General features: G+C 35.6%; 1 protein-coding gene across 1 annotated transcript in view; it reads right to left on the bottom strand.

Annotated features, from left to right (window-relative positions):
* Positions 1 to 26,851, bottom strand: part of LOC150100279 (E3 ubiquitin-protein ligase HERC2-like) — a 338,356-nt gene that overhangs the window by 262,971 nt on the left and 48,534 nt on the right. The window contains exons 4-5 of the mRNA XM_090402625.1: positions 21,034 to 21,309; positions 399 to 480 (exon numbers count right to left, since the gene is read on the bottom strand). Of these exons, the coding sequence (XP_090258751.1) occupies positions 399 to 480; positions 21,034 to 21,309 (358 nt within the window). The remainder of the gene's footprint in view (positions 1 to 398; positions 481 to 21,033; positions 21,310 to 26,851) is intronic.

Genomic DNA, 26,851 nt, shown 5'->3' with positions numbered 1-26,851 from the left:
TATAAAGTAAAACTGAGGTTCCATTTTTATAGTATGCAATGGTCAGCTTCCATGCAGACTGAAGTGTCACAGATTATCAGAAAAACAAATATGAAAAATAATTTTCAACATTTTGAAATGTGAGAAATTTTTTCTAACATAGCATATTTTAGATTCTTCATTATCATACATTATCATGCAAATTTAGAGTACCAAGAGTATCATACAATTTATGGTTGTCACTGATGAAAAGGTTTATTTTTATGATGAAATACAGAATTATTTAATAAACATAGCTTAGTGAATTTAGGTAGAATAGAAGATGCAGATAAATCTATTCCAAATAGATATTTATAAAATTTCTAAAGTTATAAATATTAAAAGAAAGTTGTCCCAATGTAATCCTATAAATGACTCACCAATGAAAAGACTTTTAGATCCTCCAGCAATATACACAGGCTTGATACCAGATAAGGTTTCAGAAAACACAGGTAATTTGATCTATGAAAGGAGGAGGGGGGGGGGGTAACAACAATATCAGTGCTTGCAATTATAGAACATTTTTAAAATTTAAACTGCTTTAATTTAAAAATAAAGTTAACTAGTATGATGATGATGCCATAATAGCAAAACTACTTGGCACTGCCTTAAAAAGGCATGTCGATGACTAAATTATCCTTACCAAGAAATTATATTCTTGTTTATTCCTTTATCAAAGTGAATGCAAAGTTTGCATGTAAAGTATCTTCATGACTGTCACGTGTATGTAGAGGTTGAGGCTTTACATCAGTTGCCTAACTATTCCATAATGCAAAGCACACTTCTTTTTCAAAGTGCATAATGTTAAGCATTAAGGGAGGACCACTACGCAGACCAGTTTTGATCTTTACCAAGGTCTCATCAGTGGGAGTCAGAACCAGGAAGATATCAAGGTTGAATTAATCACATTATTAAAATGCTCTACATCAGAGACAGTTGCAAAATATTTTTTTCACTTGATCAAAAAGTAAAGTATACTTGAAAAGAAATTATATCCTTGCTTAAGTTATAAGCCTCCATATACACGTGGGCTAGACATGAAGACACTTCACATGCAAAACATGCAAAAAAAAGAAAACTTTGTTTTCTTAGTGATGCTCTGAGATATCAATGAATTTTGGAACAAGCAAACTTTTTTGTAACTGATCTTTTTTTTTTTTTTTTAATGACATATTCTAACTATAATTTTTGAACATAAAGCAAAGATAAATGAATTTAAAAAAATGGACGAAGAAGAATCAGAAAAATACTATATTAACATAAGTAGAGTTACTAAGACTAATAGGTAAAAGTTCAAAATAGGTAAAGATCTTCTAAATAACATAATTTAATCATGCAATGGAGATGAGTGGAAAAAGATGTGTTTGTTTAGCATTTTATGGTGGAAGGGACAGCTATGGTAATACTGTGCCAGTAAAGATCAAAGTAGTGTACAAGATAAAAAATAACTTGATAAATAAACAAAAGTGAAAATGGTTATGTATAAAAATGCATAAAAAGTGTGAAGAGAAAGAAGTGCAAAAAGTGGTATAAAAGATAGATGTAAAAAAAAAAAAGGTCTATGAAAAAAACAAGTGTAAAAAAGTTTGAAAAACACAGATTAAAACATTGAGATATTAAAAGCCCAAGTACAAAAACAGCATTGTATAACTAAAATAATGTAGATGGACTATATGCAGTGAAAAATACTCATTTTCTATAAAAATTTAAAAACAAAAGAGACATTTCATAAGGCTGATAAATTCTGCTCTGCCAGGGTGTACACAGGGCTCAGATAAATTACAAATACAGCTGAAGTAGTGACAGCACTGATCAATGTAAAGACACTCAATTAAAATATAACTGATAGTCTAGCACCATAGATAGACTCAGGTCATTGCCATCTTGCACCCTTCGATAAGTGCAAGATGGCTATAACCTGAGCAGAACTGAGCAAAGAACTTCCTACTCTTCATGGTCCCCTGCATAGACTAGACTTCCACAATTTAATTTCAGGTTTCATTTGAAGCATATTACTGAACTCTGTATTCCATGATGCCTGCCATAGGAAAAAACGTTTGTGTCTGATGACCTACCAGTAATCAGTGTATGGAACAGATAGATGGTGGAATCTTAAGAAATTCGTTGACCTAGTTGCAGTATCTACAGCCTTCATTTTGCTTAATCCCAACATGGGTTGGAATCCAACAGAAGTGTACATCCAAGTGAAGCTTCTAAAACTGATAAAGGATTGGACTGGACAGCAATGAATGTTTCTACAGCTCTAGACATCCTATAGCCTGTAGAGAAATTTGTGAATCTGACTATGCCATGTACCTTTGGTTAATGGTGTAATTTTATGTATTTTAATGCAAGCTCTATTGCATATAGCTCAGAAGTAAGTTTGTTACATTAAAAGTGGAATCTGAGCAGATATTGTGCTGTCTGGAAAGACAGTAGAAGATCCTACTCTGATTTTGAAATATCATTGTAAAGAGGCAATAAATCAGAGTATTTGATTCTATGAGTTTGAAAAAGCCACTGGCAGACAACAGGACAAGGGGAAATTTTTGTAGTCTGCAGAAATAAAAGTTGCATGGTGGTATATATGAATGACATGATAGCAGCATACTCAGTAACATCTGTGCTATTGTCTACCATAAGATCTAGAGCTTGTAAGATAACTTTTATTTGCAAATCAAAGGGATTGTAAAGCTATACAACACCCATTTGGCAGTGATAGGTGTTATATAGTTTTCACATTGTAGGAATAAAATAGTGAGCCACATGGAATGGTCTAGCAGGGATTTCATTTTCAGAGTCAGCTGTTGATGTGGAAGTAACAAAGGTGGTTCATTTGCCTTGATGTACAGACTAGGATCAGTGAAGTTTGAAATGCTTGAGTTGCAATTCATATGCAATTCAATACAATTCAGCCATCACAAGATATTCTCTCTGGCTGAATTACAGACTTTGGATCCATAATTATGTTTTGATCTAATCAACATCCTTTTAAAATTGAAACAAAGAATATCTGTCAGTACTCTAAGAGCTGGAAGATAGGTGCAAAGAATGTTCATTGCTTTATGGCAGTAATCTGAAAACCGATATGTGAAGGAGGACATGGAGCTTCTCGTAAAATATGAGCCCCAAGAACTTTGCTTCTTGTGCAAATGGGTTTAAAGTCAGTTCTGGGTTGCAATGAAGACCACTCTGTGGCAAAAATGCACACAAACTGTTTCCTGCTGCGAAAATCTAAACCCAATCTGCAAGTACCCATTTTGAAAGATGTTCAATGGGTTGTTGCAGCTGTTTTGCTATGAGTCTCATATTACGCAAATGTCAAAAGATAGCAAAGTCATTCATATAGAAGACATTACTTATAATCAAAGAAAGATATTCAGTTATCTAGTTGATTTTGATTAAAAAAAGTGTGACACTTAAAACAAAACAATGTGGAACTTCTCTTGGGTATATGGGCAAGGGATAGCAGTTCCCACTAGTACTTGGAAGATTGGGTTGGGATCAAAACTGCATAGTTCTTTCAATATTCCAAATTGTCACACGCTTTTTTCCACATAAGAAAACTGATACTAAATGCTTACATTTTAGGATGGTGACTCCTCTGTCCTTATGAATAACAGTTATGTCTCATAATGCTGGATGTTCACCAGGCTTCAGTTTTATTACCTGTATGAAAACCCATATTGGTTGATATTTCTGCAACAGAGTCTTGATATCATTGATGTTTGACTGAATCCATGAATGCATAAATGTTTTCATTATTTCTTTTTTGGAACTTCACCTAACTTTCTATGAAGTTAGGTGAGGCTCAGAGCTTTTGTTTCCATTAGCTTTGGATTTTTTCTTTTCGGGCAATTTTGGATGGCAAGTGTCCATCATTTCATCATCTTCTTCATGAAAAACATCATAGGCATTTTCAATCTGGACTCCCTCAAGAGGAATATGCATCTATGCCATCTATTAAAGGGTCTGGAGACATCTTTGATCCACTGTGGTTATGTTCTATTATAATAAGAGTTTTTTTAATAAGAGGATTTTAGTGTTAGTGGGACCATTTTGGCCTTGTCCTCAGGAGTGAGACCATATCAAATTTTTTTTTTTTTTCCAATTCACTCTAAGGAGACAATGAGGAAGTCATACCATTCAGGGATGTTGTTTATGAGAAGGTAGGATTGATATATGGATTAGGGTCCCTGTTAATCCTTTCTTCCCATTTGCCTTTTTGGTATCAAACTGTTTATCAGATGATGCTACTTTTGTGATGTGCCACCTCTTAATAGGTAATGCACTATTCAGATTTTATTTTTTTGGATCTGTTTTTCATTGTTAGGGCATTTCACAGTCAGTTTCACTAACTGCCATTACAGTTAGGCCATTTCAGTATTTTGCTCTCATGATCTTTACTTCTGCATCAGGCATAGATGGCAAAGCCATGATAGGCAAGGCAGTTTGAGAATGACCATATTTCTGACATTTAAAGTAGTCCAAAGGATTCGGGATACAGAACCTTAATGGGCAGTTGAATGGTACCATCCCTAATGTATTTGGTCTTTCAGTTCAGAGCAGATCTCATTAGAAACATTGAGGAGGGCGCACTCTGATATTATGCCTCTTGAACAGTTGAAGGTTTTATAAGTTATAACTGTAATTGGTATTCTCCTAACTGATGCTGCACAAAGGAATTTTTCAGATTGTGGTACTGCTACTGCATCAATAAGAATATCTCCTGAACGGACTTTCTTTACAGATTTTGGAAATCTGTGAACCCTTCCAAACCCTTTTAGATTAAAATGGGTGGCATTTTTCCAAATAGACCTTCCCCTATTGAATGCAGAACTAAGAAAAGTATTTTGTTGAAGCTTCTGATGTTTTCTGTTGATGTTTCTATGGTTTCTGAACATGCTTGGTGTTTGCTGTGAGCCCCTGGTAAATGTGAAGATGAAAAATTATTCATACTATAGAAAGACCTTCTATAGTCTTAATGCTACACTGTTGACTTTTGCAGGCAATCCCACTAGGGACCATCCATTCTTGTCTAAGTAGTGCAAGATGACTAAGACCCCCCCCCCTCTATGGTGTCCATGGCACTGAGCTATTGAATCCCAGAGATGGTAGTCTGGAAGACAGGATAGTAAAAAGGACCCAGGAGAAGTAGAGAAAAAAATATCAGAAGAGAAGCATAGTACAGGAATAAAAATTAAAAGGACCAGTACCATCACTTCACTACTCCACAAATAGCTGCCTTACAAAGGGGGGGAGAAAGTACTAGACATGAAGACAAAATTCTTGATATAAATTTTGGACAATGAGACATTTGTCAAAAGTCTCAGAGTTAAAGTAGGAAGAGGATTTTTTTTTTTTTTTTTTTTTTTTGAGTCTAACACAATAAACACAAAAAGTCATTATGTCCTGTTGGTAAAGAGATTTTCAGAGTGGTACAGTATACCAAACTACATAGAGGATTTGAAATTTTCATCACTTACGTTGATCAAAAGAATTGGCACTATCCCTGCTAAGGATGTTTACGCCTCATTTCTGGTAAAATCCAAAGAGTGGAAGGAGAGAAAAATATTTCACTGCATAAACAAAGATTCAAGACAAAAGCTGCAAATATTATGGATCAATCAGCATTCTGTACTCCGTGCTCTTATACTCAATAAAGGTTGAAATTAGCCTGGTTTCGACCTTTATAATTTCTTGGCAAGTTTAATTTGAAAAAAATTATCATTAGAATAAAGGCTTTTATACCTCATTTCACTTAAAAGCGCTATCCAAACTTTGGTTTTGTCCCAACATATGTGCAAAGCAATTAAAAAAAAAAATAATAAAATAAAAACACACCACAAGTGATTTGAAACCTGTATTCCAATATTCCAGCTTCACATAGCCTATAACATGCATACAACAGCTGCAAAAAAGACTACCAGAAATCCAAATCAGACTCTGAATGGGTTAAGTGAAAATCTGCTCAAATTAAAATGTCCAGATGGTGATGTGGAACATTATCCAAAGACAAAGTTGTCAGCATACTTCCACAGCATTTTCATTAAAAAGACAAAAGAATGTTGAACAGTATGGATGATGATAACGTGGTCAGGCCTTGGCGATATCCCCCCCACACACACAATTGTACTAAAAATATGTGCTTCAGAATTAAGACCAAATCTATAATATGTTATCTTTACACTCTTTCACATGCATTTAACATCAACTCATTCCAGAGAGAGAGAGAGGAAAGACAGTCACTAGACTATTTCTATTGCCACAGTTCTCTTGAAAATAATGAGAAATTCATCAAGAATCGACTTCCTCACCACCTGAAATTCCATTAGATAATTAGTGACTCCTAACATAGATTTTGCTACTGCTGATTTACAGCAGATCTCTTTACTACTATTACATCCATCTTTGTTCACAAGCAATGGAAAAGGTTTGGTGAAACTCATGATATTTTGTTCATATCCACTTCACATTTGTGGAGTATTTGTTATGCAACATGAAGGACTTGACGAAATTCTCTTATTGTATTATGTATCTTCAGAAGTTATTTTCAAAAGAAATTTCTTCGGTTTCTCTTAAGCCATCTGGAAGAGGATAATCTGGATAACTGATGACTCCTCTTCCTCTTTTTTTTTTTTTTTTTTTTTTTTTTTTTTTTTTTTTTTTACAGACTAACACTAGTCCCTTTTGACAACACATTCTGTAACTGATTTTTCCTGTTCTCCTTTCAAATCAGTGAATTTTATTTCTTCTCTTGGCGACTCAGACTATAAAACTGTCTGAGCTTTCCTTACTGAGGACTGTCTTTCACTTGTCCACTCTGCATCTCTCAGTACAAAATCAGATGGCCTATAAGACTTCTTTCAATGTATCAATGGTACAATTCAACCACCTGTTGTGATCAAATTGCAAAAATAATTCCAAATGAATGAAGTACTTCATTCCCTTCCAATCAAAATCCTCAGCCACAACTGAGACCTTAATTTTCCAAGAATTGTGCCAAGACAGTCATTTGTAAAAATTCACTTTTGGTCTTAAACCACTATCACAAGTGGCTCAAAACCAAAGCTACAAGTGTTTCACTCAACCTGCAACAAATGCAAAAAACTATTAACAAATCCAAGTCTGATTTGGAAGGACTAAATGCAGGCAAGAGCAAATCAAACCTTCTGGTTTCTTGCCATTATCACTGAGTGCAACTGTTGTCATTTTATGCTACTTCTCATACATCCAGATGACACCATCATAACATCACCTGAAGATAAGGTATATCTCCTGGAGTCATTCTTAATCTGCACTTCTGCACAATAATCACAGCAAATTACTTCTTAAAATACTGACCACAAGCTTTTGTTGTCAGTAATGTTTCAATATTTATCCAGATTAAACCAAAGTAAAAACATCAAGTTTACTTTTAAGTAACTTGATGTTTTTACTTTGGTTAAATCTGGATAACTAGGAGACCTCCGCATGCCTTTGAAGGAATGTGAAGAACTTCTTATGGTGTGCTTCATATGTATGCATCTATTTAAATACTGAACAAATAGGCTGGCAATTTAGGATTTCTTCTTCTTAAGCAACACCTATTTCAACAGAACTGTCAGGCCAGGCCAATCAAATCTCTTCATTTCCCTCTTTCCTCCCAAATTCTTTCTTCATGAATACTGTGCAAGTTCAGGTTTCTCTTTTCTAGATCTTCTCTTATTTGCCAGTCTCATTTGCCAGTCTCTTCCCCTCAAATTTCATTTCATACATTCTTCTTGATATTCTTTCTAAGTTCGTTCTTATTAGATGTCCAAACCGCTTCAAGTGAGAATTCATAAGCATTTCTTCAACAGCTGTAGCTTAAAATTATTCCTAATGTCCATCCACATTTCTTATCCCATCTTGAATGTTTTTGCCAATGTTGTCTTTCAAACTTTCATTTCCATTGCTTGTAAAGTAGACCTCATTATCTCCTGGGCTAAACTTCCATCATCAGAAAGTATACCCTCCAGATATATGAAGTTTTCACTACTCTTCAAATCTTGCCCACTGAATCTAATACCAAACCATGCTGCCACTCTTCCTGTTATTAATATATAATCCATAGTTCTGTATCATGCTATTCCATTTGCCAGTTTCTTCTGTAATTCTTCTTCTTCTGAATGTGCCCAAATCACCACATTACATGCAAACACAGCTAATTCTCCTTTCTAGTCATTACTTATATCTAATGCCTTATTCATTGCCACAATGAACAGCAATGGAAATAATACACTTCCTTGTTCCAGTCCAATTTTGAGTGTAAACCACTCCCAATTACCAAATTTAGTCTTCTCACAGCTCTTAGACTTAACATACATATTCTTTATCATGACTATTTCTTCTTTTTCTATGCCTATCTCTTCCAAACTTTATCCTTTTGAGCCCAATCAAAGTTTTTTTTTTTTCTTCTCCCAAATCAAGAAATACTATAAACAGGTTTTTTCCAAATTCCCAGTGTCTTTCCAGTATTTTTCTTATAGCAAAAATCAGATCAACAGTTGATTACCCTTTTCTAAAACCAAACTGCTCTTCTCTTAGACTTTCATCTATTTATCTCTCATTCTTATTGCCATTATCCTTTCAAAAATCTTTGCACAGTGATGCAATAATGTTATTCTTATACAATTACTATACATTCCTTTCTTGAGCCTCCTTTATATATTGGAACAATAATCTCCTTGGTCCAATCATCGGGTATCACCTTTTTTCCTCCAGATCAGTCTAAAGATGTCACATAACCATTTCAACACTGTACTACCAGAAGCTCTGATCAGTTCAACAGGCAAACCATCTATTCGTTGCCCACTAGAGGGCTACATGGTCAGTAGTGTTTTCAGAGAGCTCCCGAAAGCTAAGTATAATTTTGAGTGAAAATTAGAATATAGGTTTAAATCATAGTGTAATATTGTCTAATTTTGGTAGCTTGTTGTGTCTGTGTGATTTTGGTGTGAATTCCATTATTTAATTTAGTATTTAATGATACGTTTCATAGATTTGAATATGGTGCAAATGCTACGTAAATACGGCGACATTGTTCAAAAACTGTAATGTGAGAGAGTTTGTCCAATGTGATGCGTGTGGGATGTATGCATTCCCAAATGAGGCTGGAGTTTGGATTGAAAGTGATAGTGGTGGGAGAATGTGCAGAAAGTGTAAGCAAAGTGAGGAGTTGAAGTATGTCAGGTTGTGACAGTTATGGTTGAAGAAAGCCAGAATGTGAGTGAAAATAATGGCTTGATAGGGAATTGCAATGTACAAGATGGCAATGAGAGTAGTGATCAAAGAAAGAGTGAAAGCAACTATATATAGAGAGAAAATGGTTTAAATGATAAAAAAAATGAGTAATTATTTGTAGGAAGTGAGATCGCTAGGTTGCGTGCAGTGATACAAAATGCACAGCGGCAATTAGAGCACCTGCAAAACTCTTTCCAGAGTGATTCGGCTAACGTAAATAAACAAGTGTTTGAAAGGAAAAATAAGTGTAAGAGTGGGAGAGTTTCTGAAATGAAGGAAAGCGTGTTGTATGGTGACTCGTTATTAAGAGGAGTGATAGATGTTAGTGATAGAAGAGTGATAGTGATAGATTTTCATTAAATCGTACTTATCGGGTGCGAAATTTAAGGATGTAAGTGAGAGTATTAGAGCGCAAAAACAGAGGGGGAGAGAATTGATAGTTGTGGCAGGTATCAATGAATTGAAAGGAGATAAATTTTTTATGAGAGAAGACTTGAAAGTATTGTTAAAGGTAGTGAAAGAAAAGAGTGACAGAGTTAGAATGGTGAGTCTGTTGTCGTGGTATGACAGAGAGGAGTTTAGAAGGAGGGCGATAATCGCAAATGACATTATGCGCAGGTTATGCAGACGGTGTGGTGTGGAATTCGTGGACGTGTGGAATGAGTTTGATGGGCGAAAGGGTTTATACAAGATGGATGGCCTGCATTTGAATGGATTTGGTGTGTGGAGACTGGAAAACGTGTTGCTGAATGAAGTGAAAATGGATGTGCAGAACCAGGGAAACTAGAACTACCAAGGAGAGGGGGGGAGTGGATATGCAGACATCAGTGAGACAGTTGAGTGCAAGAATCTATATAATGTACCCGAGCCAGTACTAAGGACAAAATATAGGAATGGGATATTTAAAATAACACATCAAAATAGGAGTGGGACAAAGGGATCACTGCATTTCATGTATACTAATGCTAGGAGTATTAGGAAAAAGAAGGAAGAATTTTTGGCCTTGATTGGCTCTTCCTGGCCACAGGTCATTGGCATTAGTGAAACATGGCTGACGGAAGATGATATAGTTAGTGGGATTGAATGTGTAGGTTATAGTGTGTTTAGGAGAGACAGAGAGAATAAAATGAGAAGAGGGGTGTTATTGATGATAGCTGATGAACTGCAGCCAAGGAGAATTGAAGTGGTATTGCAGGATAGTGAAAATAGCTCATTTGAGGCTATTTGGTGTGAGATTGAGACTGGCAGAATAAAATATACAGTTGGGTGCTGCTATAGACCAGGTGATGGAATAGATGGTGGAGACAGTATGCATAAACAAATTAATGAAATGAGTGGAAGGAGGGTAATTATTATGGGGAATTTCAACTATTGTAACAGTGATTGGAAGGAGGCGAGGACACATGTGAGGAAGGAATTGGATTTTATGCGGTTATTAAGGGAGAACTATCTGCGACAGCATGTAGTGGAAAATAACAGGGTGTGCGAGAGTGCTTGACCTGGTAATAGCATCTGAGAATTTGTCTGTAATGAATATGACCATGTTGCCACCTATTGGTGAGAGTGATCATAAAGTCTTGACCTGGGAGGTGGCTAAAGGTGTGCAATTTTCGAGGTATATGTGGAATTACCGTGCTGGCAAGTATGACAAGCTTAGGAGATTGCTTGGATAAGTGCCATGGCACGTACAACTGCAAGGGCTGGATGTCGATAGAGCATGGGAAGTGGTCAAGGAGCATTTACAGGAGGTTATGGCTGATTGTATACCTAGGGTCTGAATAGTAAGACAAGAGTAGGGGTTAAATGGATGAATAACACCATTAAGCTTGAGCTGCAAAAAAAGAAACAACTGTGGAAGGAATTTAAAGAAAGGGATGACCTGCAGGCACACGAACGGTATAAAGTGCAGGCCAGAAGGGTAACGAGTGTGGTAAAAAAAGCAAAAGCGGATTATGAAAGGAAACTAGCTATGCAAGCTAAAGAGAATCCCATACAGTTCTTTCAATATGCTGCAAGCATGAAAAAAACTGTATACGGCAAAATGATTTTAAGGAATAACGATGGTAAGGAGGTCACTGAATCAGTCGATATAGTGGAGTTACTGAGCGAGCACTTTGCAAAAGTATATCATCCAGGTTGTGACATTGAAAAAATGAAGGAACCATTAGCTTATACGGGAATTGTGATGAATGAAGTGTAAGTGAATAGTCTATTACAGAACCTTAACATGAATACATCTGTGGGATTGGATGGTATACCAGCATGTGTCTTGCGTGAAGCGGCTAAGGAATTATCAGTGCCCTTGACCATGTTGTTTAATCTGAGTCTCGGGTCTAGGTTTAGTCCCGAAGGTGTGGAAAGAGGGGGAAAATAGTTTCACTGCATAAAGGAGGATCTAAGACTACGGTTGCAAATTACCGACCGATCAGCATATCAGGAGTCGTTGTCTAGGTCTTGGAGAAAGTAGTCAAGGGAAAAATACAGGAATGAATTGATGAAAATGAGATACTGTACGGGGACAGCATGGCTTTGTGAAGGGTAGATCATGCCTCAGTATGCTCAAGTTTTATAACACAGTGACGGCTGAACTGGATACGGGTAATGGGTTTACAGTGATACTGCTGGACCTGGCAAAGGCATTTGACAGGATACCACATGGAATTCTAATCCGTAAACTACAATATATGGGAATGGATATAGGGTTGGTGAGATGGATAGGTGGGTGGTTGATAGAGAGATATCAAAGAGTAGTTTATTTAGGAGTAGAATCCAAATGACAGCCTGTAACTAGTGGTGTGCTGCAGGGTTCTGTTCTTGGACCACTGCTGTTTGATCTGTTCATTAACAATATAGGGAAGGATCTAAGAGGAACAGTTCATTTGTTCGTTGATGATGCAAAGTTGGGTAGGGCAATAGTGAATGCAGAAGATGTCAAAATCTTGCAGGATGACGGATAGATTGGAGTTCTGGGCTAAGGAGAATGGATGTCAATTTAATGTGACAAAATGCAAGATTATGGATTTTGGGGTGAAAAGATTAGCAGCAGAGTACCACATTGGTGGAACTGTATACCAGGAGATTGATGAGGCCATGGACTTGGGAGTGTTGGTGGATATGGAGATGAAGTTTAGGGGACACATTGCAAAAGTAGCTAAATCAGCTCATCAACTCACTTGGTTGTTGAAAAATACTTTGACGAGCAGAGACAAGCAAGTTATTGTTCCTCTGTACCCAGCCTTGATAAGACCTCATCTTAATTACTGTGCCCAGATTTGGTCACCTAGGTTCCTTCTTGATGGGGAGGAGGTGGAGAGGATCCAGAGGCGAGTGACTAAGATGATAACGGGTCTGTGGAATGAACCATATGAGAACAGGTTGAAGATTTGTGAGTTGCAGAAATGAGTTGATAGGTGGAAAATGGGAGTATGATTGAGACATTCAAATTGCTAAAGGGTTTCTATAGGATTATTTCAGAGGATATTTTTGAGATCAGGACTGGTGGTGGGAGAACAAGGGGACACCTATGGAAGCTGGGCAAGAGTGTGGTTAGCAGGGGTGTTAGAGCTGGGTTTTTTACTTTTAGAGTGGTAAATGGGTGGAATAAGCTGCCAGAGTCTTTTGTTGGTGCTATGATGGTGAGTGAGTTCAAGACAAGGTATGATAGATACTGTGAGAATGTCGTATAGTTGTGTGGATATGATGTTTAGGGCCTCCCTCGATGAGTCTAAGGACTTCCTGGAGATGCCCGTAATAATAATAATAATAATTCCAGAGAATTTTTCATTTTTAATCTTCCTTAATGCTTCTTCAACCTATGCAGACTTACTTCCGTATTTTCACTCTGACCACTGTATTCATTCCAATCCATTTTACTATGGCTTTCATCTTTATTCAACAGATCTCTGAAATAACATTGACATATCATCCTAATCTCTCCTCCCCCAGTAGTCACAAGATTTCCATCCCCATATTAAAAAACATGGCTCCTCATTTCTTCTTCTATTCTTCAGAAGTCCATATAACATTTTATTGGTTTCCCATTAACATCTTCTTCCATATGTGTAAATTCACCCCAAGTTTTTATCTTTTCCTCTTTAATGTGTTTCCCCCACCCCTTGCTTGGCTCTTTCTCTGATTATAAACAAGTCTATCATCATTAGATCTAGTAAACCTCCAAAAACCTTTATTTTTTGATTTGAATGCTTACTTAACTCTCTCATTCTACAGGATGAGAGTTAACATCTTAAAAGTGGCTATAAAAAGCATATTTGCAACCCGGTTGGCTAAGTGGTTAGTGTACCCGCTATCTAACCAACAGATCGCAGGTTCGAATCCTGCCAGTGATTGTCTTTAGGTGGGAAATGAATTTCAATGCCTGGCGTGAGATCACTTCCCTGCTTATTAAAGTGTGTCCATGTTTGGAGTAGGGTTTCCCGACAATGTAAAAATAAAAAATTACCAAAAATAAAAAAATTCTTGCCCACCCACAGTACAAATGTATTATATGTTCAGTAATAACCTTTCATGGATGGTAACCATATATATATATAAAAAAAAAAAAAATTATCTCCATCTAAAGCAACTGAAGGCAAATTTTCCCAAAACATATAGAAATGTTTTAGAAAAATTTGAAGAAAAGAGCAAAGCTAATAATAATGGTATCTGCTGGATTTCTGTTCAGTTATTACTAATATGATGTCCCAGCTAAAGATGTATATAAATTCACATGAAGATAAGAAGTAAGAAAAGTCACATCAACTATGTTAATGTTGATGTCATCATGCTGGTTCAGGATATGAGTATACAGAAGATCTGAAATAGGGAGTAATCACCATTAATGTTTAAGGAGAATAAACTTAATTAAAAGAAACACATTAACCACAGTGAAAATTATTTAATTGTAAATATTTCATCCTAAGTATCTTAGGACATCATCAGTACAGTAGTTTAAAACAATAATAGGAATAACATACAGTTAGATGATGATGATGTCCTAAGATACTTAGGATGAAATATTTACAATTAAATAATTTTCACTGTGGTTAATACACGTGTTTCTTTTAATCATGATCGCACCACAGGTTTCGTTATTTGAAAAAGAGAATAAACTTGAATATCATACTGGAAAGAAGTGTAAAAAAGTTTTAAAAAGAATCGTGGAGCTTTCAGAGGTGTACTGTACCTGATGATAAAGAGATTATGCAAGTTGAATTACACAAATATTATTCAAGAAAAAATGAAAGGGTGAAAATCCAGAACCAAATCTTGGAGATTCAATGGTAGATCCTGAAGAAAAATCGATTGCTTTAGTAAGAGATGTGTGAGGAGGTTGTCTGCAAGGATCAAAAAATCAGAACTCCATAGTGGACTTAGGAAGTTAAATAGGTCAAGGAAAAGAGAAGTCAACATGTGCTGTGCACTCCGAGAAAATACAGAGAAAAATGTAAGAAAGCAGAGCATTGTGTAAAACTAGTTAACAAAAGTCATTGGAAGACTTTGGTAAGAACATAGAAAATAAACATCAGGAAGATAGCAAATTATTATTATGGAGCATATTGAAAAAACTTGGAAATGGAATTAAAAACAGTGGAAAGGAAGTCCTCTAAAGATGATAATGGTGACATGAAAACTAAAGACAATGAAATTCTAGATGTATGGAGTAATTACGTTGAAGGATTGCTAAAAGAAATAAGCAGTGACAACACAGTGGTGGAAGACAATAAAGAGGAATGCAGTCAGGAGCACATATCAATACTTCAGATAAAAACAGCAATCAAAAATGCTCAAATATGAAGGTATAAAAGTTTAGTGATTAGACTGCATAATTCAGAAGATTGAATTATTGGTGAATGAAATAGAACTCTCCCAGTTGCTAACTGAAAAAATAAATAAATAAAATATAAAATAAAGTGTGAGAATTACAGAGAAATTTCTCTACTTAGTGTTCCCAATAAGATTTATGCAAATATGCTGGGTTCAGGTCAAAATAAAGGTTGTCAGGATCAGATTTTTTCACTTCAAGACAAATAATTAAGGAGTCATGGGAATATAACAAGGATCTGTATTCAACTTTTGTAGATCTGGAAAAGATATGCAAGAAAAGTGATATGTTATAATTATATGGTATAAATGGAATGCTATATCAAGTAATGGTAACAGTAATAATAAAAAACACAAATCAGAAGTTAGAACTTAAGTACAGGAAGATGGTTTGATGTTACATCAGGTGTGGGATAAAGATGTGCCTTATCTCCATTACTATTCATCATTTATATGGATCACATTATGAAATATTATGGCATTAAACCTGATATCAAAATTGGAGATGTTAATCTCAGCTCTTTACGTTATGCAGGTGATGGCAAACTCCTAAAAAAAATTCCATAAAAGTCTGTGGCATTCCCTGACTAAACTGAACAATTTTGCTAATAAATTTAGTATAAAAATAAGCAATAAAAAGACAAACAGGCAAAAACATTTTAGCTATTTTGGCACAATTTTTGGTGAATATGACATCTTAAATATGAAAATAGACAACACAATTAGCAAAGATGGTATGGTAGGAAGTCAAATGAATAAATTTATATGGAATAAGAGAGAAATTAGTCAAAACTGTGTTCATACTAACTTTCATTTATGGATCTGAGAGCTGGGTTATAAAAACATTTGATGAAAGCCTGAAGACCTCAGAGAAAAGAGAGTTCTGAGAAAAATCATATTAGCAATAAAAAATATAACTTGACATTGTTAGCATTCAAGAATGTCTGAACAGAGGTAACATCAGGTCATATGGTCACTTAAATAGAATGGCTGAAGAAAGGTAAGAAAAATAACTGTTTTTGCAAAGACAGCAGGGAAAAGAAACAGAGGAAGACTAAGATCTAAGTGGATTGATACAGTAAGAAGAGCCTTACTGAAATATGAGATCTGATAATGGAGTCCTTATAGGTAACACATTAATTTGGAGGAAAACTGTCAAAAGGAAGTGGGCGAGGATGTAAACTTTCAAGCAGTATTGTTATAATATCATGTATACCCTTAGAGAGTATATACTAGTAATTTGATGATGATTATGATAATAAGGCAGTAGGACTTGACAATACATCACTGTGTGTATTGAAAGAATGCTTTAAGGTTTTAACATCATCCTTAATACACACATACCTATTTAACATGAGACTTAACAAAGAATACCTAAAGAGCAGAGAGAGAGAGAGAGGGTCAATTCTTCAACTTCAGGAGAAAGGGGGGGGGGGAAATAAGACTGCGGTCACAAATTATAGGCCAATCTGTGTATCTAGAATTGTGGTTAAGTGTTAGAAAGGTTGGTGAGGACTAAGGTTCAGAATTTTGCACACAACAGTAGCATTCTTTATGATCGTCAACAAGGTTTGTTAAGGGGAAGTCATGTTTTAGCAATTGGCTTATATATTACAAGACATCAAACTCACCAGATAAAGAAGGAATATGTATTGTACTTGGATTTTTCAAAGGTACTTGATAGATTGTCATCTGATAATGGTAACTAAACTAAAATGAATGGGGTTGGATAATGGGATTGAACTAGTGAGTTGGTTAGCTGACTGGCTGTCAGATAAGTATCAAGGTTGTATGGAGGAGTCATATTCCAAAAGAGAATGGAGTGCTGCATACGTCTGTGTTGAGATCATTACCGTTTGACTTGTATGTTAATGATATTGGGGAAGGTCTAAATGGAGATATCCAACTGTCTGCAGATGACACAAAGTTGGGAGGAACTGAGTATATACTGTGGCTTTGCAGGAGGATATCAATAGACTATATGAGTAGGCAAGAATGTAGAGATGTTAATTTAATGTTCAAAAAAATCTTGAACTTTGGTAGGAAAGAATGAATGAGATGCAGAGATTTTATACAATTAATGGAGGAAATTTTGAAGGAGATAGAAGAGATGAGTGATCTGGAAGTGACTGTGGACAGAGACTTAAAATTTAAGCATTATATTGCTAAAACTACGAGAACATCATGACAAATTATGACAATGGTCAGGAGGACCTTGACATTCAGAAGCAAAGAGGTTACAGATCCTTTATAAAAGGCCTTAATCAGACTGCCATATGGACTACTGGACACTGTAAATTGGTCATCTAATTTTCAAGGAATAAGGATATCTTAGAAATGATTCAAAGAATATTCACTAGGGTCTATGTTGGGTGAATGGAAGAATATGGGATGCGAAGCCAGATTAGGTAATGCAATTTGCAGAGCCTTGTGAATAGAAGAAGAGAGGATATGATTCAGATGTACAAGTGAGGGATTATTACCAGATTAATATGAAGGAGATTTTTCATAGGGAAGAGCAGGAATGTCCAACATAAATGCTGCCACGGGCCAAATAAAGTAATTGCTACACTTGTGGGGACCATATTTTTTAAAACTTGAAATTTTAGGAAAAAATAAAATGTAATATGTTTATTGAAAATAGCATTTTAATGTGATATATATATATATATATATATATATATATATATATTTTTTTTTTAATCAGCAATAAGTACATTTAATTTTAATTAAATAAAAATATTTATTTACATGAATGATAACTACTGATTTTTTAAGTCATTTAATATTATCCAAATAATTTTTCTTCTATTTATGCTAACAGCCATATTAAATCATTGAATGGGTCACAACCAGACCACAGGCTGTATGTTGTACATCCCTGTAGAGGGAGAAGACAAAGGTAGAACAAGAAGCCATGCCTGGAAACTGAACAAAGAAAGGTGTGAGAACAGGAGTGAATAGCAGGTTCTTTGCATGGAGAGTGGTTCATAAGTGGAATGCATTTCTTGAGTGTATAGTAAATGCAGAAACCATCAATAAGTTTAACTATATTTTGATGATTTTTCATATGAGAATGCAAACCTTTCACAATGATTCTTTTGACTCCTTGGAGGTCTAATAATAATAATAATAAAACATTCAATATCTCTACTAGGTTTGCATAACTTCTAGCATGCTTTTTCTGGAAATAAAAGTACAATTACAGATGTTATACGGAATTTTTTTTTCTTGCACTACCATGGACAGAAGAAAGAAATTTTCTAATGAAAGACTAGAACCAAGAATGGCTCACTCCATAAGCTGTTCTTGGTAGAACAGAAGACATTCATTAGAAAATTTCTTTCTTCTGTCCATGGTAGTGCAAGAAAAAAAAATTCCGTATAACACAAATGGTGTGTTATGCTGAATTATACTAAAATGGGTAAGAGCTAGAAAAAGATTAGGAAATTCACACTAGACTATGCAAGAGCTAAGTACAGAAAACTTTCTTTCTTTCTTATTCCTTCTCTTTTACCATTACAGTGACGATGTTTGAAGTCTTTTAATCATTTTCAATTCAAACTTACAGGTGATTGGCCCTACAGAGTCCTCTAAGTATTCATGTCTGTAAATTGTGTGTGTTCTACTGGCCAGTTTGTCTGTTCTAAGGAAAAACCCAAGTTTCCAGGAGAAAAAACCCTTCTGCTTCCTTATGAGATTGGCTATCTCACCTTTAGTCGAAGGTTACCAGATAAAGGTTCCTCACGTCATTGATGGGAATCAAATCCAGGTCTTTCCTGATCAAAGGGAATCATCTAATACCGACTGAGCTATGGAGACTCTAGTACTGAAAACTTACTGCCGGTTAAGCTTTCTGGTCCCTCATATTAGATATCAGGTGCCACTTCTGACAATCAATGTTTCCACCTCTCTTTCTGTCTTTTACATTTACACATACATCCAGATAATACTATTATCCTACTATTACACTGCTATAACACTTCTCTCACTGCCCAAAGAGAAATTTGACCTCCTGAACTCATTCTTCTTCTCCTACTTCTGCACAAATGGGAAGAGAAAGTAATCTCCTCACCTTACTAAGAAACCTGAACAGTTTAGACATCAACAAGTTCTCTGGGTCCTGATAACTCTCCAACTGTGCTAAAAAATTGTGCACAGATTAACATCTATCCTATATCAAATTTTCAGTCTTCTCTACTCATTCAGCATCTCATTATCATTCTAAGGGAGTCGCTGCCAGTGTGGAGTTTCCTCTTCCAGGTCATCCAATTTCTAACTTTACTGTTTAGTAGTTTATTACTCTTCTGATTAATCTAAACATCTTACTTAAAAATGTATATTTCAACTGTTCTCTTCTTTTCCCTGGTATCTTTCCTTCAAATATATTTATAATCCATTTGTTATATCTCCATATGTGTCCCACAGGAATTTCATCTTTCTTTCTATGATTGTCCTCTTCAATATTTGACTCTCTTTTATTTCAAACAAGTCTTCTTCAGTGGATTTTCTTTCTCGCCAATTTATTGCTAGCAGTACTCTCCAACAGTACGTTTCAAATACTTCAATCCTTTTCCAGTCTTCTGCTGTTATAGTCCCAGTCTCACAACATATTAAAATATGCTCCAAACAAATGTTTTTTTATAAAGCATCCAACATTAAATAGCCTACTCCAAATGGGTAATAAAAGTCAGCCATTAATATATAAATATTTATTTATAAAAAACTGCATATAAGTGGGATCCATGCAATTCAAATCCACGTTCTTCAAGGGTTAACTGTATATTGTTGAATGTTACAACTTTCTTTGATTCCTAGCACTAGTCAAACTAGCTATAGCCAGTCAAGATCTAAAATAAATATTTCTGCAAAAGTATTTCAGGTATTTACTGATCAATTCAGGCTTATTTAGATACGATCAGCCATTTCAAAATTTATTTCATGTTTTGCCTATAACATACACATTATAGACAAGCATAACAGTGATGCTATCTTGCAAAAATATGCAGAAATGTAAGTATAACAACATGCTTATATGATACAGAACAGAGTACTGAAGATGGTATTAAGCAAAGTGTATTAAGAAATATTCCAAACCACTGTGAAATCCACAGGTATCTATTTCTATGATAATATGACAGATGGTCACAACAATCTGTTAGTATTTTATAGAACAAAGAGATTCCAAAAACAGTTGTCAATAAATTCTGGTTTTGCAATACCAGGATCAAATTATAATCAAATTCTGATTATCTGATTTATAACTTTTAATTTAACCAAAGATTGTTTCACTGTAAACTGATTAACAGTATGACAACAAAAACATAGAAACATGTGAAAAAAAGCATTGATTTTAAAACACAATCTAACCTTGTATAGTGTAGGTGATATGCCTATGCAAGAAAGAGGCTGATTCAAAGACATTCATTCAGAGAAAGGTAGCAAATTTCAACTAGTACTGTAACAAGTTTGAGGAATGCTGTTAATATTGTCACATTCTGTATTTGTTGAGTAATCCATCTTTTTCTATTTTACATTTTTTACATTAATATAGTATCATAATTAAAATGCACATTAAAGAACATTGTGCACAAAACAGACTAATCCATAATTTCATAAATTCAACCAAAGGAAGTATATGATCAGCTCACTATCTCAAATCTGAACAGTTTTTAGCACAATATAATTCTCCTTTGTTCTTAATTAAATCAATAATTTATGCACAGAAATGATTCTATTACTAACTGCAATAAAAGTTATATTAATGTTTAATTTTATATTTCTAATGTAATACTATAATTCACTTATATAATTTTAAGCATAAGAGTAATCAGTCTGGTTAAGAAACAATACTGTCATTGAGAAAAACCTCCATTATCTTACTATAAAACATTTTTTTAAAACAAAATGCATGTGATAATTCCCATTTACCTTTGATCCTTTAAGTCCTCCTAATTGATCTTTATCATTAAGGCCCCATACAAATACCTTAGTTTGAAGATCTCTTTTAGTTTCTCCCTTGCCTCTCTTTGCAACCAAGACAGGTTCTTCTTCAGTTTCTTCACCACCAGAAGCCAGAAAAGGAAAGTTGGCAACTAAATCATCATCTTCAGTCCTTAAGCGCCCAAGGATAGACAGGCCATGCACCTTGCAGTCTATGCCTCCACTACGACATTGCTTAATAGCAATTTCAATAAATCTGTAATACTAGCCACAAAGAATAAAAAATTATTATAAAATATTTATAACACAATCAATAGCAACATATCACAAGTCTCTGTTCAATAATTAACACACACACACAAATCGGATCTCAAAACGTGTTCTTATTTTTTCATCTCGACCACATATGGAGTTCAGGCAGCCACATCTGCACGTAGTAATCTAAACCTTATTAAAGTCCTAGGAAGGGATTAAAGTTCAATGATAACATCCCTATCTCTGCAACCATCTAAACTTCAACTTCCTTTCCACAATCACTCCCAAATCCCTGGTCACATCAATTTCCTGAAGTTCAGATGTAGTACACAGATCAATATAATACACAGCTTGTGATCTCTTCAACCTAAAGTGCATGACTATATATTTGGTCATGTTAAACTGCGGTCATTTACCTTTTCCTATACTACCAATCTATTTAAGCCATCCTTCCACATTTCTATATCATTTTCATTGATTACTGCTCTTTCTAGCTTTGCATCGTTAACAAACAACTGAGTATTTCTCCTTAAATCATTTCCTATATCACTGATGTATTACAGATTATTTGTACCAGTCAAAATAATCATATTCTCTTTCACTTCTCTCTCTACCTCCTTACAGCATCGCTAACATCCTCAATCTTTGTGCCAGGGAAGTACAATTTTATCTTGCTCTCCTCAAGCACTCACCTTATCAAGGAGTTATAAAAGTCTTTTCTAATCATCTCTCTTTTGTTTGTTCACATGTTGCTTTCTCTTCCCTTGAATCTCTTCTTTCATTCGCTTCTCTGTGTACCATTTGCCATGTATTTCTCCAACCATTCAATCTTACATTTTGCCTCTAAAGAAATTCAAGTAAGTATGCTATTGCTCAGATTACCATCTGATCACTGATCATTCCTGTCATTTTCAACTATTTCATTCTCCCTACCACTCACTGTGTGCGCCCTTGTGGCTCCCACCACTTTAATTACAACTGCCTCACAACATTAACACTTACATATTCTTGTCTTTCATCATTCAACTCTCTACTGTCAATCTTCTTACTCTCCTCACACTTCTGGCACTCACTCTCAAAACACTGTCAGCAGCTTATAGTGTATATTCATCATAAAGAACACTATCCAAGGGTTTTATATTTGGAATTCAATCCAAAGGGCTACTCAGTGTTTCTGAAAGTCATATAACATAATAATGCTATTCATTGATATTGTTCATGCCTTCAAATTGCTTACACTTGGATAAAGGATTAAACCAAGTATATAATTTCTTGGCATCTTTAATTTATAGTATAAACAAGTGAAACACTTCCAACAACTTTCTCTAATCCAGAGTATTTTAATAATAAGGTGTGTCACCTTTTAGCTACTCATATATCAAAATATGACTTCTGCATTACTTCGACCTTAGTATCACCTCTGGGTCTGGCTCCTACTGATGAGAGCTTGATTTTCGGCAAGATAAGTATTTTGGTTTTCTTTCATTTGTTTCTTACTTTAATTTATTTTACTGGTGCTAGTGGTGGTTTCGTCACCACTAGCACTGGTTTCTTTTAATAAATATTAGGATTGCTGGTAGTGCAGTTAGCATCTGCACTACCAGTATTTTTAGTGGTATCATGGCCACCATTTACAGTAGCTCAAACAAACATTTGCTGGTAGTGTAGAATTATTTCTGTATCATGGAATTATTTTATTCGCAGTGTTATGACTGAAAGTTTTTTTCTTCCATTAAATGCAGAGGTCATAGTCTTTTTCCCACTTGAGATAATGATACCAATTCCTCCAAGGGTGCGAACTCTAGGAATTGAAATTCACAAATGTGAAGAGGCGAGACAGGTAACTAAGTTTTTAAAAGAGATAGTCAGCGCAAACAACATTTATTCTTTCACCTCTTACGGCGGAGGGAAATATTTCATTGTAGTTAAAGATGTGGAAACAAGGGACAAGAATTACAGGGTTTTACTTTCAAAGGTAGCACAGCTATTCCTTTAATGGCCGGAGCCAGGTAAAAACAGTAAAAATCGAAACATTTCTGATGGAACATATAGAGAATAGTGATGAAATTCTTATACAGACATTTTCGAAATGGGGTAAGATTAGTAATACACAAAGGATTTGTCAAGTGAAGATCCAAATTGGTTTTCTGGTAATGTCACCTTCACAATGGATGTGAAGATGCCCGTACCAAATTTTGTCAACATTGGTACAACCCGAGTTATGGTAAACTATCCTGGAGTATAATGTCAATGCCTGCATTGTGGTTCATATGATCACTTCGGTAGTAACTGTCGCAAATCTAAATGTTTCAACTGCATGGAGATTGGACATATTGCTAATCAGTGTCTCAAACCCTGTCAGAAATGTGAAAGTTCTGAACACTGGGTTAATACTGTCCTTTCAGAACTTTTGCGGAAAGAGTGGGAGCTCCTGTAGAGCCAATTAGAACACTGTATATATCAGAGAGGCATAATGAAGAGTTCCCGGATCTTCCAATTCAGTCTAGTAAAGATGTCGCTTTTAAGCAAACTGCACTTTGTAAAATCACAAAAAAAGTGAGTGACCAAATCAGTTAGAAATTAGCCCCAAACTTCCAGATCTGCAGGAGCAACTTTTCCAGTCAAATACTGATGGAACATCAGTTGAAATTACCAATAATGAACTTAAAATAACAACTGAACAGGTACAGAATGAAATGCAAAAACATTCAACTGTTCTACAAGGAGAAACTAGAGAAGAATCAGAAAAGCAAATAAGACAACTGAAAGAACTTAATATACAGACAAGATCATAAAAAAGGAAAGACGAATTAATAAAAAAAATTGAAGATAAACAAAAAAAAATTAAAAAAAGAATTTAGTTTAATCCTTTATCCAAGTGTAAGCAAACAAAGTTTGCACCTGAAGTATCATCAGGACTGAGGCAACTCATGGTAAAGGTGGACCAAGCTCTCATCATGCTGTCCCCGATACAGTATCCCATTTTCATCTATCCAATCTTGTATTTTCCTCTTGACTATTTTCTCCAAGACCTTGATAATGATTCCTGTTATGCTGATTGGCTGGTAATTTTCAACAGCAGCCTTGGAACCACCTTTATGCAGCGGAACTATTTTCCCCTCTTTCCACCCCCTTGGGACTGACCCAGACCCGTGGCTCAAATTAAACAAAATGGTCAAGGGCACTGACAATTCTTTATGCTGCTTCATGTATGACACGAGCTGGTATACCATTCAATCCCACAGATGTACTGACATTCAGATTCTGTAATAGACTAGTTACCTCTACTTCATTCATCACAATTCCAGTATAAGCTGTTGGTTCTTCCATTCCTGCAATGTCACCACCTGGATGATATACTCTTGCAAAGTGCTCACTCAGTAATTCCACTATGTCGACTGATTCGGTTACCTCCCTACCCTCAGCATTTTTTAAAATCATTCTGCCATGAACATTTTTCCTTTTACTTGCAACATATTGAAAAAACTGTTTGGGATAATCTTTAGCCTGCATGGCCAATTTTCTTTCGTAATCCACTTTTGCTTTTCTTACCACCCTTGTTACCATCCTGGCCTGAGCTTTATACTGTTCCTGCGCCTGCTGGTCACCTTTCTTCTTAAATTCCCTCCACAATTGTTTCTTTTTTTTTGCAGCTCAAGCTTAATAGTGTTATTCATCCATTTAACCCCTACTTGATTTATTATTCGGACTCTTGGTATACAGTCAACCATTGCCTCCTGCAAACACTTCTTAACCACCTCCCATGCACTATCAACATCCAGCCCTTGCAGTTTTACATGCCATGGCATTGAGCCAAGCACACTCCTAAGCTTGTCATACTTACCAGCCCGGTAATTCCACGTATACCCTGTCTTAATTGTAAATTCCACTCCTTTAGCCACCTCCCAATTCATGACCTTATGATCACTCTCGCCAATTGGTGGCAACATGGTCATGTTCGTTCCAGCCACATTCTCAGATGCAATTATTAGGTCAAGCACTCTCTGCCCCCTGATATTTTCCCACTACATGCTGTCGCAGATAGTTGTCCCTTAATAACCGCATAAAATCCAATTCCTTCCTCCCATGTGCCCTCTCCTCTTTCCAGTCAATGTTACCATAATTGAAATCACCCATAATAATTACCCTCCTTCCACTCATTTCTTCTATTTGCCTATGCATACTATCCCCACCATCTATTCCATCACCTGGTCTATAGCAGCACCCAGTTGTATATTTTGTTCTGCTAGACACTATCTCACACCAAACAGCCTCAAATGTGCTCTTTCCTCTATCCTGCAGTTCAACTTCTATACTCCTTGGCTGCAACTCATCAGCTATCATCAATAACACTCCCCCCACCTTTTTTATTCTCCCTGTCACTCCTGAACACGCTATACCTGTCGCATTCAATCCCACTAGCTTTATCATCTTCTGTCAGCCATGTTTCACTAATACCAACAACCTGTGGCCTGGAAGTGCCAACCAAGGCCAAAAACTCTTCCTTCTTGTTCCTAATACTCCTGGCATTAGTGTACATGAATTGGAGAAGCCCATTATTCCCATCCCTACTTTGATGGCTTATACTAACTATCCCATTCTGATTTGTTGTCCTTCATACTCGCTCGGGCATATTATACTCATTCATACACTCAACTGCCTCCCTAAAGTCTGCATATCTACTTCCCCCCCCCCTTAATAAATCTAGTTCCCTGAGTCTGTACTTCCACTTCATTCATCACATTATATGGTGCCCACTACATCATAGCCATTGGAGATAGCAATTGTATTGAAAACCCCAAATTAGACAAAATAGGAGGACACCCCAGGAATAGAAAAGTGGGATATGCACAGTTAAAAACATGTCTTTCCTCAAAAGAAAAAAGTTGAAAGATCTGTATAAAGTGAGAAGCTGGTTTGTAACAAACCAACACAATGGTATAGAATGCAGCAACATCATTAGAAACATTAATATAGAGATAGAATTGGAAAGGCAGAAACAAGTATAAGAAAGAAATTTTAAGATTAGAATACAACAGCACTTCAGCTGCATTCTTCAATAGATAATTTACAAAATTTCGCAAAGAAAGGACTATCACTCAAATCTGTGTTGATGGAGAAGACATGCCCACCACTAAAGATATCCTTGACCCATTTCAAAAACACTACAAAAATCTGTTTGAAGATAATAGTACTGTTGGAAATTATAACTCTTGGAACATTAATGGATTTCCTGTTCGTATCCAAGATGAGCTTGACAGCCCTATTACAGCATTTGAAGTTACCACAGCCTATAAAGAATGCCAGACAAGAAAATCCCGAGGGCATCATGGTCTAGAGATAGAACTTTATCGTGAGGCCTGGGATTTTATTTTTCCCATTCTAGTTACACTTAATTCCTTTCTCTCATCAGGACACATACCAAGTGAATTTGTAGCAAGCCATACTGTCCTCATTCCTAAACCTAATAGAGATCACACCTTAATCAGCAGCTGGAGATCTATTTCTCTATCTAATACTGACTATAAGATATTTTTCTGCATTATCAATA

The sequence above is a fragment of the Typopeltis vanoorti genome, chromosome 13 (genome assembly GCF_054136105.1).
Source record: "Typopeltis vanoorti isolate ZY-2024b chromosome 13, IOZ_Tvanoo_1.0, whole genome shotgun sequence".
Classification (NCBI taxonomy): Eukaryota; Metazoa; Arthropoda; class Arachnida; order Uropygi; family Thelyphonidae; genus Typopeltis; species Typopeltis vanoorti.
This window is presented reverse-complemented; position numbering and strand designations above follow the sequence as displayed.